The sequence below is a fragment of the Phaeodactylum tricornutum genome, chromosome 21, assembly GCF_000150955.2.
Source record: "Phaeodactylum tricornutum CCAP 1055/1 chromosome 21, whole genome shotgun sequence".
NCBI classification, from domain to species: domain Eukaryota; phylum Bacillariophyta; class Bacillariophyceae; order Surirellales; family Neidiaceae; genus Phaeodactylum; species Phaeodactylum tricornutum.
In genome coordinates this window covers 123,619-140,769 of record NC_011689.1, presented here as the reverse complement: position 1 = coordinate 140,769, position 17,151 = coordinate 123,619, and the positions used below count along the sequence as shown (strand labels likewise).

At 52.4% G+C, this 17,151-nt stretch overlaps 7 protein-coding genes across 7 annotated transcripts; 3 read left to right on the top strand and 4 right to left on the bottom strand.

Moving 5' to 3' along the window:
- Positions 1-285: 285 nt before the first annotated feature.
- On the top strand, positions 286-1,827 carry PHATRDRAFT_39832 (predicted protein; the record flags this gene model as incomplete). Its single annotated transcript, XM_002183897.1, has 1 exon — positions 286-1,827. One exon carries the CDS (start codon positions 286-288, stop codon positions 1,825-1,827), a length of 1,542 nt encoding a protein of 513 aa, XP_002183933.1.
- A 27-nt stretch (positions 1,828-1,854) lies between these two features.
- On the bottom strand, positions 1,855-6,315 carry PHATRDRAFT_49177 (predicted protein; the record flags this gene model as incomplete). The annotated part of the gene is made up of 4 exons (XM_002183786.1): positions 1,855-5,356; positions 5,466-5,731; positions 5,930-5,935; positions 5,970-6,315. The coding sequence occupies 4 exons, from the start codon at positions 6,313-6,315 to the stop codon at positions 1,964-1,966; spliced, it is 4,011 nt and encodes a 1,336-aa protein (XP_002183822.1). The 3' UTR covers positions 1,855-1,963.
- Positions 6,316-6,787: 472 nt separating this feature from the next.
- Positions 6,788-10,774, top strand: PHATRDRAFT_49176 (predicted protein; the record flags this gene model as incomplete). Its single annotated transcript, XM_002183896.1, has 2 exons — positions 6,788-8,797; positions 10,175-10,774. The coding sequence occupies 2 exons, from the start codon at positions 6,788-6,790 to the stop codon at positions 10,772-10,774; spliced, it is 2,610 nt and encodes an 869-aa protein (XP_002183932.1).
- Positions 10,775-12,049: 1,275 nt separating this feature from the next.
- PHATRDRAFT_49175 (predicted protein) lies at positions 12,050-13,368 on the bottom strand (the record flags this gene model as incomplete). The annotated part of the gene is made up of 2 exons (XM_002183785.1): positions 13,211-13,368; positions 12,050-13,130 (listed from the first exon to the last, which is right to left on the bottom strand). The coding sequence occupies exon 2, from the start codon at positions 13,025-13,027 to the stop codon at positions 12,050-12,052; it is 978 nt and encodes a 325-aa protein (XP_002183821.1). The 5' UTR covers positions 13,028-13,130; positions 13,211-13,368.
- Positions 13,369-13,657: 289 nt separating this feature from the next.
- Positions 13,658-14,395, bottom strand: PHATRDRAFT_49174 (predicted protein). The gene has a single exon (XM_002183784.1). The coding sequence runs from the start codon at positions 14,319-14,321 to the stop codon at positions 13,674-13,676; it is 648 nt and encodes a 215-aa protein (XP_002183820.1). The 5' UTR covers positions 14,322-14,395; the 3' UTR covers positions 13,658-13,673.
- A 655-nt stretch (positions 14,396-15,050) lies between these two features.
- On the bottom strand, positions 15,051-16,133 carry PHATRDRAFT_39827 (predicted protein; the record flags this gene model as incomplete). The annotated part of the gene is made up of 2 exons (XM_002183783.1): positions 15,051-15,755; positions 15,879-16,133. 2 exons carry the CDS (start codon positions 16,131-16,133, stop codon positions 15,051-15,053), a joined length of 960 nt encoding a protein of 319 aa, XP_002183819.1.
- A 604-nt stretch (positions 16,134-16,737) lies between these two features.
- Positions 16,738-17,146, top strand: PHATRDRAFT_49172 (predicted protein; the record flags this gene model as incomplete). The annotated part of the gene is made up of 1 exon (XM_002183895.1): positions 16,738-17,146. One exon carries the CDS (start codon positions 16,738-16,740, stop codon positions 17,104-17,106), a length of 369 nt encoding a protein of 122 aa, XP_002183931.1. The 3' UTR covers positions 17,107-17,146.
- Between the last annotated feature and the right edge of the window lie 5 nt (positions 17,147-17,151).

Below are 17,151 nucleotides of genomic sequence, written 5' to 3'. Positions count from 1 at the left end.
ACAGCGGATTAGGAGAATATCAATCTTGTCACAACGGATTGGGAAAGACTAAGTAGGCCCAATGGAATTATCAACACCAAAACACAAAATGAAAATGCCTCACAATTAGTACTTGTGGTGCCTCGTAGTCCCAAATCACCACTAATCAATCAATCAACCGCGCCTAACATCTCGACTTCACTACCTTACCACCATCGATTAGTGCTAACGTCGCGCGTTCAAAGTGACGAACACAAACGGTCCGGTTTCGGCTCTATTGTACAGATAGGTAGGTGTCTTCCCGTCATGAAGGCCACGTCCGTTTCGACCCCCAACATCCACCTTTGGTCATCGCGGCACACTGTGGTCAGTGGCACAACCGGGACAGACCCATCAGTACCAAACCAGTCGGGGTCGGCCTCGTTGCCGCCACGCAGTGCGTGGGTGCGTACGTGTCTGTGCGCGCGCAACCTTTTGATGTTTGCCATTGTTGCGCTCCACTTCTCCTCCTTTCTGTTCGTACTGCAATCTCCGGCCGATCGAGATCCGGAATCGTTGGTGCCGGACGAGCGGAATGTAAGGAGACGGCACCAAAATCAATCCGTGTCGATTCCGGTGTTCATACCCACTACGAGTACCCCTGCCGCTGCCGCTACTTCCTGGCTAGCCACTGGCTCGTCCCAGCCCCGAGCACCATCGTCACCGTACGCCTACACTTTTGTTATTGGAGCCATTCACGAAGATCGACCCGCCTACAAGGGATTCATCTACGACATTCTCGTATCCTTTCATTCCTTGCAAAAACTCGGCTCGCAAGCCGATTTCTGGGTCCTCGCACAGCTCGCCCCCGATTCGAATCTGACCGAGCTTCCCGCGGAAGACATGCGCGCTCTCCATACATTGGGCGTTCGCGTGAAAATGCTGCCCCAATCCGAGTCCGACTCGTTCGCCGAATTCGTGTACAACAAATTCCTCGTCTTCCGGATGACCGAATACCGACGCGTTCTTTTTCTCGACGCCGACCTTATCCCCCTTGCCAATCTCGACTACCTATTCCATCTATCGGACCAGGGCGAAGCATCCCTCATCCGACCCAATCTCATTATTGCTACTCGAGGCGAGCCCTGTAACGCGGGGTTTTTCATGGTCGAGCCCCACGAAAAGGCCTGGCAACGGCTGCAAGGCATTGTGGCCCGGCACCACGAGGAAGCCAAAACCTTGCCTTATCCTCACTTTGACTGGCGGAACGGCTGGGGTCACAACTTTCAAAAGGCAGGAGACGAATGGCGCGCAGTCCTGCGCAACGGTCAAGCCTGGCGCTTCCACGCCGGTCACTCCGACCAAGGATTGCTGTACTACTTTTTGAAGTACGCCCAACAGGACGTAACTCTGGTCATTGGCGAACGGGTGGAAAACTGGGTGCCGGGGACAGTCGACGGCCAACCCCAAATGGCGGCCAATCTCACCACTCCGTTCAACAATTACACAACGGACGAAGCCAGGGCAAAGAAGTCGTCCTGTCTCGTTCAAAATACTGCCTACGAGTGCGTGCCTCCCTACCGTGATTTTATGCACTTTAGCGGTTCCTCCAAACCTTGGCAAGGGATGCTGCCGAGGGCGTTCGTGTTGGCGCATGAGGGACTGGACCGGTGGGAAAAGTTACCAACTCCGTTGTGGCCCAGTCTTCTTTGGTTCAAGGAATTGATCGAAGTGAACGATCTACTCCAACTCGGCTTGGACGTAGAAAATTGGAACGAACAGCACTTGCCGCGAATGAAAGATTCCCCCATGGGATACATTGCCAAATTTGCGGATCACGCCAACCACGTGCACGGCGCTTCTTCATAAAACGCTATACTTTTACGACAAGGAGATACATTAACTGTAGGAAGATTGCGCAATTTTTAACATCTATTTTGGGTACTCGGGAAAGCTGATCCGACTGGGCCCGACACACTCGCTTACAAATGTATATTTTTTATATTCAAGGGGCATTGGTATCGTTGGATTCACTCGACACGGGTTCACATATCCAGTCAACCAGCTCTTCCCCACTCATTGATCGCAAATCTCCCTTATTCCAGTTGCCTGTACGTCCAGCAGAGGCGTCGGCAATTTTGGAATACGCCACGGTAAATTCGCGCCGAATGCGGTGGTAGTATCCACCGCGCAAAACGTGCGCCACGTCGTAAAAGGTCTCGAACGGATCTTCGATAGTCAAGGCGGCACTGTAGTTTCTCCACCCATCCAATTCGGCCTTGACCTCGCGTTCCAAAACACCACGGGAGGCCGTTGAGTGTAGACTTACAACTTGTCGTTTGTAGTCGAATTCGTATGCATAGTATCGGAAAAAGGAGGCCAACAGAATGGCAAGAGAAAGATCCTGACCGGGAAAAAGCATTTGCAAAAGAGCCTTATCGTTGGGTGTACTGGGCTTGTAAAAGTAGGCATTAATGGTCTTCTTCTCTTCAAGTGGATGTTCCTTTATGTCTTTCGGTAGCGAGCGAAGCTCTTTGTAAGGCGTTCCTTTAGGAAAGTTGGGCCACGCGGGATCCATCCACTGTAGGTTGGGTAGCAGCGGAGTCGACGACGGGTCGGACTCCTTCCGCGAGCTCGCGTTTCCTTCCGGCGGAGCGACCGCCGAAACGAGGCCATTGCCGTTGCGTTTATGATAGGAAAGAAAGTGTAGAAGCATTATGATGTAGCCATAGCTACTCAAAGTGTGTCGAGCTGGATTGTTGATGTCGCGGGCTTTCGCCCATCGCTTGATAATGGCAGCCAAAACACGAGTGACGGGAGTAATTTCCGCATAGGTCCGCAAGAGTGCCGTATTCAGAACGGCCAGAGTATTGTGCATGGACAGATCGCACTCAATTAGATCGTCCTCACCGTTTCCTGTGGACATGGGGTTGGGACATTGAAACATGACGATGGGAATACGAGCGGTAAGACGAGCCGTATCCACACTCTTCATGCCAAAAGTGTCCAAGTACTGCGCCAATTTTGCCATGGCTTCCCCACCTGCTTCGTGGTTCAATCTGGAGCCCTCGGGAAGTTGTAAGCACATGTCCAGGTCTGATTTGGGAGATCCGAAACCGTTCGCCGACGAACCAAAGATGACTACCTTGGTCCCCAGCGGGAAGGCGGCGCACTCCTCAACACAGTGCTGGGTACGTTCTTGTATCATCTGTCTTTGACGCACGATACGGTCCTCGTCCATGTAGAGATTTTGAAAGTATTGACCCATGGCCGCGGACACGTTGTTGAAAACGCCAACCGCGCCCGCATCCATGACTCTCTGCTTGGTCTTGCCGCGAATGGGCGGGAAAAGAATATCTTCGAGGGAAACGAGATTGGGGTCGAACCCCAGAGTCCGCATTTGCATTTTCGTGCGTACTTGCGCGTAGAAACGAAAATCGTCCGCTGTGATGGTGTGTGGCAGATCCTTCAGTGGCTCGTACCACATTTTGGCCGTGTCACTGGGAATGGCAAATTCTTCCGACAGGGGACACCAGAGTTCGTATTCGATCCGCATTTTCGTAATCAAGTCCCGACGCAGTAGTACGGACAGGGTGGAATTGCTCACGACGGCGCGGAGGATACTGGCAAAGGCCAATTGGGAATCTCTCCATTTGCGTTCACAGGAGGCCCGTCCACCCATCAAGGTCTTGGTCTTTTCCCGCAAGTCCAAAGTAAGATCCGAGTCGAGCTGCGGATCCGCCCCGTCGCGGCTTTCGCCGTCCGTAAGAGAACGATCACTCGGCGAGGAAGTTTCCTCGGCCTCCACACGCTTCTTGAGTTCGTCCACGGTCTCTTCCAACGTGGAGAGTTTGGCACTGGTTTTGGCGTATTCCGCCGCGCAAGCGTCCAGGACTTTGCGGGCCTCTTGCACGCAACCCCACGTTGCGCGAGCCGCCGACTCGTTCGGTCGACTCAAAGGCGTCTCCAGTACCGACGCCAACGAGTGGAGCGAGGACAAAGACGTCGGATTCGATTTTTTGGCCTTGAAGTTGCTGAGGATAAAGCGGACGCTGCCGTCAAATTCGTTTTCGGTGACCCGGACCAGCAGCGTGGGCCCCATGGCCAATGTGTAGAGGGGATTCTTGTCCCAGTACATACGGAGTATGACGTGACCGGGCGTCCGGGGAGAGTAAAAGGGGACTTTTCCGTGGACGGACTCGGATGCGGCGTCCTTCCAGAATTTGTAGGTGCGGTTGTTCTCACCGAGGACGCATTTGGAAATGATTGACGCCTGGGAGCCGTTTTCGGTGCAGCCCCGTCGAAAGAGACCCACAGAGAGTCCGGCCAGGACTTTTTCCAAGCCTACGCGGGGACCCAAATGTTCTAGTGCGTACTGGCGCAAGTAGGTCAAGGGCAACGTCCAGTGGGCCGTCAATTCCGAGCGGGGAGCCAGAGGCAAAACGACGCTCGAGTCTTCTCCGGATGTTCCGTCCACGTTCAAACGACCGGGCTGCTCGTGAAAATACGTCCAGCAGCGTTTCGGAGGGGGCGCTTCCTTTTTGGCGGTCTTGGGTGGGACTTCGGACAGTTTCGGTGTTTGTTGTCTGGGGGGATCGGCAGCGGTTTGCGGTACCGCCGGGGACGGAGTGGGAGCCAAGAAGACCGGAGCCAATCCCGGTGGGATTGGGGTACGGGAGGGACTGGACCAGGGAGTCGCAGTCGACTGCACCGTGTTATAGGGGTACGCGTGGGACGGGAGCGGGTCTGTTCGGGGCGGAGTCACCGGAGGCGGAGGACCGTGGGGTATTCTGTCCACCGGAGTGGCACCCCAGATGGATGCTCCCTGTACGGGTAGAGACGCCACGGGCTCATCATTCAAAAGGTCGTGCAGTCCTTGTTCTAAAGAGCGCATGGAGAGTGTATTATTGTTGTTGTTGAGGTGGTGGTGCGTGTGTGGAGGGTTGGGACGATTGGTGGGCACGGGCGGTGGTAGACGTTGGCTACGGGAGGCTTCATCGAGTCCTCGCGCTTCGAGGGCTTCGGGACGGTATTCGGTTTGCGTCGGGTGTAACGGGGAAAAGAGAGAATGCTGCGACACACTGGTGGGTCCAAACAGCATGGTGTGGACATCGGATGGAGACTGGTCCATTGCCGAGGGGGTCGGTTGGAGAAGGGGCGGATGAGGGAAGAGCGTAGCGTCGGCACTGGTCGCCGGCAACGTGGTGGGTGCTGGTGCTGGTTCCGGTGTTGCCGCTGGTGGTGCTACGGACGGAGCAGTGCGACGTTGTCGTTCCAAAAAGGCCCGTGCCGCTTGCAGAAAGGCCCGCTGATCACTGCCCGACTGGTACGCTTGGTGTATTCGTGCCGCTTCCGAATGACTGTCTTTGAGGTACGGCATAAAGGCAATGAGAACATCCTGCAATGGATTATTGTGGTTGTTGTTGTTGGGTGTGTGTGTGTGTGTGAGTGTATATGTGTGTGCCTACCGTGTCCTTTGACACTCGTGGCTGGTCCACGCGACGTACCTCGTCACGCAGCAACTGCGTCCCGTCGGAAGATGGGTTGGATGACCCTTTGTGGCGGTGTCGGCTACTGTTGTTGTTGTTGTTGTTGGATCGGGACGCGTTTCGACGCGTGTCGTTGTGGTTGCGTGAGGATCGTCCCGGTTGACTGTTACCGTTATTGTTATTATTGTGGTTGTGGTTGGATCGCTGTCGGACGCCGGCTCCGGCTCCGGTGCGTCCCGGAGTCCGGGACGTGGGGGAACCCGACATTTTGGAGTCCCTACTTACTACCAGCGACCACACACGAGTACTGGATTACCAACAACTCGAGACAGAGACCCAACGGAGAGAACAGAGGAAGGGAGGGTTTGGTGAACTACTAGTGTGTGCGGAAGGAACGTGTGTAGGGAGTGGGGATGGACGGATCGATCCATCCGATGGTGGGTAATGTACATACACACCCACACTCTTACACACACACGTACCTATCTCTATACACACTTACAAACATACAAATACGCTTACCCACACGAGTACCGTAACTGGAAGCACCGTTTGGGAATCGTTCGAGTCCGTCCGAGCGAGCGAACGAGTTTGGGTAGTGAACCGGGCGCCGCACGGTCCGGTCATTCGTTTCGAGGGAATGTGTCGTTGTTGCGTGTCCTGTGACGTAGGACGACACACGTGTTGGTCCCTCTAGGGGTGGCACCGTCCCGCGGGTGGGGAGGGGGGTCCCGTACGATCCATTCCATTCCACCGCCCCCTCCCAACCAACCACGATCGAAATGTCTCGTTCGACCAACGACCGGACATTCGTGCGTGATTTCCCGTTTCGCCGACAGCCTCGCCAGTAGCCAGCCTGCGTGCCCATGTCTGTAACTAGAGGGAGGTAGGGTAACGGCACGTTGTGGGACGCTAGCGAATCCATCGTCTTAAATACTCGTGCCGTTCCCAAACGTTTCAGTCGATGGAGAGAGCCAAGCCCGTCCGGCGCAATTTCTAGAGTCGTTGAGGAAATCACAGTACCGGAACGATCGATCGAGGCCATACATACATACATACATACATAGGTTGGTTGAGAGGTAGTCAGTGCGTGAGGCGTGGTTATATAGTGAGTCGGTAGGGAGGGGAGAGGGTACCTATCCTATTCCTATTCCTACTAGCTAGAGTACGCACTCCTACTTTCTACTGCTGCTGCTCCTACTAGCTAGGGTTCTTCCGTACACACGAACCAAACAGGTGTAGGGTAGGAGGAGACCCCCCCCCCCCCTTCGCACTCCTACCGAACGACTCTCGCCCCAATCGCGCGGATACGATAGTAGTAGTGGTAGTAGTAGTAGTATATGCTTCCGGTCGTTGTTACCACGGCGTGTGGTTGTTTCGCACCGCTCCTGGACTCTCCCCCCAAACAATCCACCCAGTTCTTGTACGAGTACCCCAACACGTCCTTCGACAACAACTACAACAACAGCATCAACGTTAGCACTAGCAATACTAGCGACCGTGACGGGACTACCGACATTGACCGCAACAGGGAATGCGCAGCCGACGACCAACTTGGGGACGACGCATCGCACGAATACCCGTACGGGAACGTTCCACACTTCCGCAACGACAATAGCAGTAGCAACGACGAACACGACGACGACAGTAGCAACGGTACGACGACGAGTCCGCGAATGGGTCGTCGGCGTCGCAAGGGCATGAACTTTTTCGCTTCCAAAAAGTCTCGCGCCGCTGCCGCGGCCGCCGCGGCGGTGGAAACGGCTCCGGCCGACACGTCCAGCTTTCGACCGGCCGTCAAGGCCGTCTTGGAACCATTCACGTCCAAAAGTAGTGTCGGATCTCCGCGTGCCGATTCTGTCGTCGCCAAGGAAAACCCGCTGCCTCGCAACCACGACACTAGTCAACCTCAACACACTGAGGATAGTAAGAAGGAGAAGGATGGCGGCAGTACCAGTCCAAGCAACGGCACCAACCACAACAATGGTAACTCCGGTACGCACCCGAACGACAGTAACAACAACAACAACAACCAGAACAAGAACAGCGAACCGTCGTCTCCCGTGTCATCCGACGAACAACGCGATCACCATGACGACACTCATAGCAACCACAACGACCACAGCAACAGCAACGACGACGACAGCAGTATCATTTCTATTCACAATCACGACAGGATCGACAATTCACCCAAACGGCGAGAAGAAACTACCGAACGCGTCACCACCACCACCACCGAAGACGACGACGACAATGACAACAACGAGCCGGGAGAGGACGACAATAGTATCCTTGGTATCCGCGACGACAGTTCCTCCACGACGAACCCAGCCCACTCTCCCATTCAGCGTCACGTTGCCACACCAGAAGAAAACACAAGCAGCACGAACAGCTCCGTCATCCTCGAACCCTCCTCAGCTCTGCTCGACAATCCACACACCGCACTCCACACAACTCCCCATCGCATCGACAGCAGCGACTCGGAACCCCGTCTGTTCCGGACGTTCACGCCCGGTGGATCCACCACGGACATTCCCGCCGTCGAAACCGCCGTATCCGATCTCGGCGACGTCTCGGAAGTTCCCCACGGGGGTCTTCCAGCCCGACAACCAAGCGGGCCCTTGCGGACGAAGCTCCAGTTGGACCTGCATACCGATCTGCTGAAGCGATTGCGAAACACCAACCGCATGCCGGAATACATTCTCGCTACGGAATCGTCGCGACCCAGCGAATCGCCCCCGCGACCCAGCACCCCCACCGAGGCCATGTCGACGACAACCTCCCACGTGTCGGAACCCTCGTTGACCCCGGAAACGCCCGTGCAAGCCTCCCCCCTCGCCGTGGAAACAGATTCGAGTCCGGCAGAATCTTCCCGAACGGTACCGGAGACGCCCGATTCGTCCCCACGGACACCCGTATCACCGACAGCAACGACATCCTCGGACGACACACCGTGCAGCCCAACAACGACGCACTCTTGCGTATCGGAATCCCATGATCTCCCCGAATCGTCACCGGCGGTACCGAACACCGCTGCCGGAGTCGCCACCGAAGCCAGCGGACCTTCCTCGAGTCCAGAAGCGTCTTTAACAGTATCCCCGGAATCGTCAAGCGTGCCTAGACCGCCGTTCCCGACACAAACAACCGCCACCTTGTTGGCTGAAGAAGCACCCCAGAGCCCGGCAGAATCTTTCCAAACGGTACCGGATACGCCCGATTCGTCCCCACGGCCACCCGTCTCACCGGCAGCAACGACATCCTCGGACGACACACCGTGCAGCCCAACAACGACCACCACGACCGGCTCGGACACGGCTGAAGAACTATCTCCTGCTCCGGAAAGACTTCCCGTACCCAAACAGCTACTGACGGTGCCGGACGCAGCCACCATCTCCGCAGCAGCCGAAGAAACATTCTCGACTCCGGAATCGTCTCCAAAAGCGGTACCGGAAACGACCGACTCATCTTCAGTGCCATTGTCGACAGAATCAGAGACAAATACATCAGTGGGAGAGCTGCTGTCGAGTCCGGCAGCAAAGTCCTCGACAGCCTTGTCGGACGGAGTTAGCCAATCGGCTGCACAAATAGTCCTGCAAGCATCCACATTTACAGAAGAAAGACCTTCGAGACCTGTGGCGGAGTCGGAGCCGACCAGTGTATTGGCAGCGCCTTTGACGATTCTGGAAACTAGCCCATCATCAGGTAATTCATGCTCGAGTCCGTTAGAGTCGCCCGAAAAAGACTCAAAAACGCCCAGCATAGATGTACCGCCTTCGAAACCCGCACCAGAAATTACCGTATCCGTCGGGGTGACACCCTTGGTATCCCTAATGGGGTGTGAGGCAACGCCCAACGTACTTGTTCGGCCGTTGGAAACATTACGAGAAAGCACTCCGTTAGTAGTGAAATTGCCTTTGAGTCCAGCCGAGTCGTCAACGTCGGACGCGGAAACACCGATGGCAAAATCGTCATCGCCTCTTCCGAAAACAGCCAATTCAGCCGGAGCAGCGGCTTCTTGCCCAGTGGAATCCCTAGTGGCGGCCTCCGAAACTCTAAAAGGTGCTGCAATACCCTTGAAAGTACCGGAAACAGCCATAGTAGCAGGAGAAATCCTCACTTTTCCGGCAGAGTCGTCGATAGGAGTACCGGAAACGCATGATGCATCTGCGCCTGCGCCAGTAATGCCGGAATCTCCAAAATCATCCGAAGACACGCCCTCTAGATCCCCACCAATAATACCTGTATCGGAAACGCCCCATGGAGGGGCAATCAATGAGAGGCCGGTAGTGTGTCCAGTAGAATCGGAAGCCACCACCTTAACTGGAGAAACGTCCCTAAAACCGACGGTTATCCTCACGGCATCAACAGACGAGTTGTCTTCTCCGAAAGAACCGGAACGATCTTCATCAGACAGAGAAACACCATCGAGTCCATTGCAGAGTGTGACATGCCAGGAAAGGAGCGGGTCCCAAGGAACTTCTCCCGCTTCAGACTCCGTAAAACCATCTCTCATGCAAACCCCGCCATCCGATACTCATTCGTATCCACAAAATGGAGGATTGACACCCTCTCAAACAATTGCAAGCGCTATCAACACCCCAATCGTATCAGAAACCATATCGCCCCCCAAGTCCGATACAGTGGCTGCTACATTAGCATCGGGTTTGTCCACGCTTTTATCCACCAAGCAGTTCAAGCCTCCGTCAATATCTCAGGTTATTCGCAAGGATTTATGGAGTTCGGAAACCGGTGTTGTGTTTGAAGCACTTCAATGGATTACAATCGAAGCCTTCCACGACGAAGGAGCCCGGGATACAATTGCTCGGACCGGTGGCCTGCTGGCCATTGTGCGGGCTATGGAGACGCATTCTTCGCACGCACCGATTCAAAAAGCTGCTTGCCAGGCTTTAGAAAAGCTTGCATTGGATATCGAGAACGAACGCGCCATCAGCGATGTTGGCGGAGTTGAAGCAATTCTAGCGGCCATGATGGGTCATTTGAACAACGTATCAGTTCAGGAGGCGGCCTGGTCGGCCCTGCAAAATTTAACATGTGGGAACGCCCAGGGGGCCATGACAATTGACACTACGGGTGGCATGGTCTCGTTGGTCTCTGCAATGCGAACGCATTCTACCGAGCCACGAGTACAAGCGAGCGCGTGCGGGACCTTCGCCAATTTATGTCTGGATCACGAAGATCGTTTAACGGCGTTGGCGCAAGCGGGCGGCTTTAGCGCCATGGCGGATGCCCTACAACTCCATTGGGAAAATATGGAAGTACGAAAGGAAGCAAGTCGAGCGCTGGCGGATTTGTTGGAAGATGTTTAACGAAGACAGTGGTGGAAGATGCTTAACGAAGACAGCACCAACGTTCTTAGTGACATTTGAAAGTCAAGCGAAAAAGAGTAAAGTAATATTAGACAGCTGCAATTTCTGTGGACAGTCATCTTATCAGGCCTTTTGACATGTAGTTTACGGGGAGGGCCCCATTCCCCTTGTACCCGTCTAAATTATCTCTGAAGGACGGCCGCCTTGTGACAAGTCAGGAACCGCAGTTATGTGATATCAGGATAGGGCTTGGTGAGTCATATAGGGCAAATTCCGGCCATGCACACTAATCATCGCCCTTCGGTATAAAATAACTTTAGGACTACTCTGATTGTCATGCCCAAAATAAACTCATTCGAGTACGGAGGGCTAGCTTGTGGGCGGACCATGAGACAAGATAAATAGGTGAAATACTACTTGGCGGATGGACAGCTGCCTCGCTTGGCAGTGAAGTCTTTTACAATAACGACGGTGTGACGATCGATAGCAGTTCCGGCACCCTACCTTACAGTCACTGTCAAACCCTTTTGCTCTTCGTACTACTTTAATCATTCCTTGGACCAGTAGTCCTGGTTCGAATTTAAGTCACGTTGTCAAATCAACGTGAATGACATGAGAATGTGCAGCCGTGTTTTACGATAGGTCCCCGACAAAAAAAGCACGATTGTGCCGTCCGTATCACAGGTCGTTCGATTAGACACAAAAGACACGTATATTACTTCTCGTAAATCTCAATCTTGCTCACAATTATACGCTGCACAGGACGCAAAAACAGTCTATTATGGAGCCATCGCTACCGAACTCTTCTATACTTCAAGTTTTCCAAACTACGGCAAAGCTGGTCGGCGAAACACCGGACGACCCGCCAAACCGAATGTCACAAGACGAGAAACTTCGCCTCTATGGCCTTTAAAAACATGCGACATCAGGTCCATGTCCAAATTCGATGTGCTATTCGCTGAACCCCACCGTTCGCTTGAAACACGCAGCACACCTAGCAGAAAAGGATTTATCGAAAGAGGAAGCAATGCTACAGTACGTTCAACTCATGGCGTCGCAACAGACTCCAGTGGGAAAGAAATGCAAGGAATTATTGAAAACATGCACCAATTGAAGCTGTACACAATTCTGGGAGGTTTTTGACTACTTCAAAAATAAACGAAAGAATATGTGGCCATTTGCAGTTCAACGTTAATGACATGAAAGAAAGAACAGGTCGACAATCGAGCATTTTAAAGTATTCTGTTTGTCCAGGTTGTACGCATTGTATCATTGTCAAGCGGTGTTCGGACGACTCATTCGTAGCATTGACTTGGTCGTACTTGTTGGCATCTCAATACCAGCTACACCATCCAAAACTCGGAAGGTCTTCACAAGTTCAATGCCCTCGACAATTCTAGCCCCAGTAGCATTATTCAAGGCCCGCCTATATTTTCGTTGAACGCGCGCTACTTTTTCAATGCCTCCGGGTATAAATCCCCCAGCAGCTGAAGTTATTCGAATAAGCTCGTCAAACCCAAAGCCCGAAGAAGTGGGAATTTCGCTTTTCCTTTGTACAACCAGAAGTTCTACGTAGCGATTTTGTTGATTCGTGCCATCTTGAGAGTATCGAAGCAAGTTTGGGTGTGCCACTTCCCACTGTACACTTCGAGACGAGCTAGCTCGCGAGAGAATCTCGAAGCCACGATCTCGTGCGACCCCAGCGGCTTCGCTATCATTATACGTATAAGTCTGAGGGTGATTAAAAGGAGGTATAAAAAAGCGTGTCAAGTATTCTTCAAACTGGTCGGGGCCAAATAATTTTGGCTTGCTACCGCCAAGGGCAGTCCAAGCTTCCCGCGCTTGCTCAGAGTTTCCCTCGACACTGATGATCCGCCTTTCGCAGCTCCATAATCCCTCCATAGACGCCGGATATATAACGTCGGGAATTTTTATTGCCGAAAGTGGAGGCTGTCTCACGTCAAAGCCCCCTCCAATTCCCTCTACGCGTGAGGGTGCAGCCGCCCAAGCACTTTGTGGGTCCAAGAGTTTCGTGGAACACGTTGTGGTAAGTGCAAAAGGCAACAGAAGCCTATTCCACAAGGCTCGACGCGGAAAAAACGTTGAGTCCTTCATATACGGACTGCCAATCCGGTCGATGCTGCGGTCGAGGCGTCGGCTACCAAAGCCACTTTTCTGATGAGTATACGCCAAAACGTACTCGATCATCGCAGCAAAATAGAATATAAACAGAGCTTTGCGCGAAGAACTCATCCTATGCTGCAAGGTGGTTTTTGCACCTTCAGGTACCGTAATCACTTTTTTGAATTATCAAAAAGTATTGGCAAGCGCTACCAAACTCACAAAAAGACTTATTAACTGATTTCGCGACACGTTCGTGAGTTTAATTGTTGTCATGTTCAGAGGAGCAACCTGCATGGCTTGTTTTCTTCTTACCGTTGAATTACGGAGCGAAAATTACCTAATCGCCGGCAGGTTCCGTTTCTAGAACGAAAAGAAAAATGGGAGAATACAATTTTTCGGAAGACATGCGAACAGCAGAGCTTACTTTTTTTACATTCAACATGAGAAGTCCACTCAAGCTAGTGAGAAGTTCCATTTGCGTTGGCATCAACGAAAATGCAACCAAACCTCACACCTCACTACCTATTGCGACTATTAGTTATCCCATACATTCCTCTCTGGTCTCAGCGTTTCTCGAGGAGGCTCCTTTGGACGCTTTCCACGATTTTTGGGAGCAAGCATTTGGTCTACACTCCCATCGCTTTGATCAGTTTCTTGTGTAAATCTGCTTTCGCATCATTGTCGATGGCGTAATGGTATCTGGGGAGAACAGAAGCTTGTTGAGAAGACGCGGATTTATACGCTTGTGACGAAGGTTTTCGCCAAGACGACTAACTCACCCACAAAGCGCAACGATTCCATTAATCATAAAAACATGACTGGCCATGGCAAAATATTTCACGGATGTTGGAAACGGCTTGCCCAGCAGTGGCGAACCCAGCAAATGCGATACTGCGCTAAGGCTCCCATATATTAGATGCCACCCTCCTGCCATGCCAAGAATACAAAGATACCCAGCAAAAAGATTGTACGGAACTTTGTCGTTCACTGCTTTGATAAATCCATAGTCGTATTCCGAGGGATCGTCGAGGAACATATAAGGAGCCAGCCGGGTTGCTCCGACATGACCGAATAGAGACAGACCCAAAAAGTATCCAGCATATCTGTGAGCGCTGAGCTCCGCCGCACCCTCTGTCGTTCCCTGGGCGTCTTTGCCGTTGGTTTTCCCTTTGACTCCTTTGGCTACTTTCCGACGCAGGAGGTAAAGCTGAACGTTGCTCGTCATGTGCAATAGCAAAGACAAAAGCAAGGAAATCTCAAATACAGGATGCTGATAAATTGTTCGGAATCTGAGCAGATGGCTATTCGCAGTTTCGAACGACAAGCGAAGACTGTAATGGGAAAAAAGATGCATGCAAAGAAACACGCCAAATGATAGTCCGGAAATGGCTTGCATATCCTTCCACACTTGAACGGAGACCATGGTCTTTCACAAATATGCAGAAAAACGGCAACGGGACAGTATAGTAATCGAAAAGCGTAAACAGTGAAATGCCGTGAGTCCTGCCTTTGATTTCAATGAGACCGAGCAGGATGCTTTGGGTCAGGAATAGCCAGAAGTGCAGCGTTCCGAATCTTTCCCAGTATCACGCGCTAGCGAAAAACCACAACGATCCAAAGATCGTCTGCATCTGGTGACAGCTATTCATTCCCGTTAACAAACCGGAATGCTTCAATTGGTCGAAATTAGCGTATCGGGTATCAAACTTAATGTGAATTTTGGGGGAATTTGAAAATGCTATGCTTACACATTGCAAATACCAATAAAAATCTCGATCTCTAGCGTGGAATGCGAAAGACGAACGTGCTCTATGCGACACGCCGTTCGTATTTTTAAACACAGAGAACAGCTCGCATAAGATGTCACTTTTCGTCCAATAACCAACTAATATCTGGGCAACAAAAGGACAGTTCGCCGATAACAACCAACAGCTGTGGACGGTTACTCCATAGACGAGTCGAGTTATCGGGAATTTTTGCAAATAGCTATACGGTGACGGCTACTACTGTTATTGACTGTGAACACATATTCCGTTTGCCGTCAAAAACAAGGGCACAGAGAATGAGCAGTCTCCACATACGATTACCTGCCCAACGAGAAACGACAATTTCTTCCAAAAAGAGAAAGCGACACGCGGTCTATGACCGTTTTCTAAATTTGATCATCATCCGGAATTTCTGGAGTCGATTCGTGCATTTGATGATCTTCGGCAGTAGGACCGTCGCTCGCGGAGTTTGCGTTCATGCGTCCCGACACGTAGTCTCGAAAGGCCTGTCCGAATAAAAAGACGGCGAGAATAAAGCTAATCCAGGTAGCAAAGTAGAGATTGCCGATTTTGGATCCAGGCGAAGTCAATCCAAAGGTCACGTATCCAACCGCAAAGCACCACATGATGAGCAGCAGCGTAGTGAGGCCCGTTTCCGCCAGGATGGGCATAACGGCATTGCTGCGCTGACTGGACAGGTACGCAACTGCGGAGGAGAGAACAAAAGAGACGACGCCTACAGAAATGGCCAGCTTGCTGCGTTTACAAAATGCTCCCTCCTGCACCACGGGCAACGCATCTTCACAAACCTCGCGGAAGATGCGCACCGCGGCGCCCATGACGACGAGTGACGACGCGGCGAGTCCAAACCAACGGGTAGTCTTGGGAGATGCCGTTGCCATTTCGTGAACGTTCATTCCGGTCCTTTCTTGCGCGAGACTGGCACCCAGAAAGAGAGTTGCGGCAAGACTTAGCCAGGAAAAGAAGTACAAGTTGGCGTTCGTGACGGTGTCGTCGCGTACGGCGATTCCGTTGGAAGGGTTCATAATGACCGGTAAACCGGCTCCCCAAAACGCGAGGACGAAAACAACCTGATACGGGACGGCAGTTTGAGAAGAAAGAAAACGAGTGAGTCACACAATCGCAGCCGGCATTCCCGCACACGATGACACTCGCCCGGAATATGTACGGCGAACCTCGCGGAGCATACGTACCAAAGCTGTTTCGGGAGTTTGTCCAACAAAGACGCCGCGCGCCATTAAGTAAGCCACAACGGCCAGGAAAGATACGATCATACTCATGGAGGCTACGGCGAGCGACCATTTAATGGCCGCGTCGCGCTCGTCCCGGGTCGATTCGGCGCCGATCGCGGCGAGGCAGACGATCGAAAAGACCGACAAGGCCATCCACGCCGGAAAGCGGTGCGCATTTTGGTATTCCGTATTGAATTCGACCTGAACCGAAGGCATGATGGGACGGTGGAGGGTGGAAAAGACAGAGTGTGTGTATGAGAGGAGCTCACGAGAGGAAACTCGAGAGACACACGATCCACATTGGAGAGCCTTGTGGGAAAATCCCTCGGTTTCTATTTTGGGTGTTTGTTTTTTGGCAAGACGCTAAGAATTGAAAGGGTCCAAGTCCAGGAGTCTCTCGATTGTCCCATCCTCTCCGCATTGACCGACGCGCTACCCACATTTTTATATTTTCCAGCGTGTGAATGTAACTATTTCCTTGACAATCCAAATCTCCGCGCCAAGAGGCACTTGAAGAGAGGCTTAATGTACAATGACCCTACTTTTCCGTCCGTCCTGCATTCCTTCCCCTACCCCTTGATTCGGATGGAAGGCGTCCGACGGACGATGGAGCTGGTCGACATTCCATCCTCTTCCTCCACGTTGGTTGCTACTACTGGTAGCGCAGACTAAAGCGACAAGAGGCTACCGTCGTGAGAGTTACCGACGCCAATCCATTCCACAAAAATCCTACAGCCATTTTGCTGTTACCTGCTCAAATCAGAGTAGACCCAACAGCGTCACTTGGCACCCGTCGATCACACACACACACACACACAAAATGTCTTGGTTTGGAGGCGGCAGCCAAAAGGAAGAACGAGAAAAGTCGTTCGCCAGTACCGATACGGATGGCTTTGATGCCGGTGACAATATGCTCAGCCTCGGCGGCAGCGATAACGGTGGTGGTGCCTCGGAATTTCAGCAATTCAGCATGGGACTGCAACAGCAATTGATCATTCAACAGGTCATTACGGACTTGTCCGATAAGGCCTTTCTGAAATGCGTGTCGTCGACCCGAGACGGACAATTGTCCGGTAAGGAAGTCTCTTGTATTTACGCCGCCACCAACAAGTGGCTGGATACCAACGATTTTATGGGTGGACGACTCGCCAAGAAATCACAGCAACAGCAGCAAGGGCAGTATCAGTAAAAAGCCGTGTCTTTTCTAAGAATTAATATTCTTGCAACGCAGAAA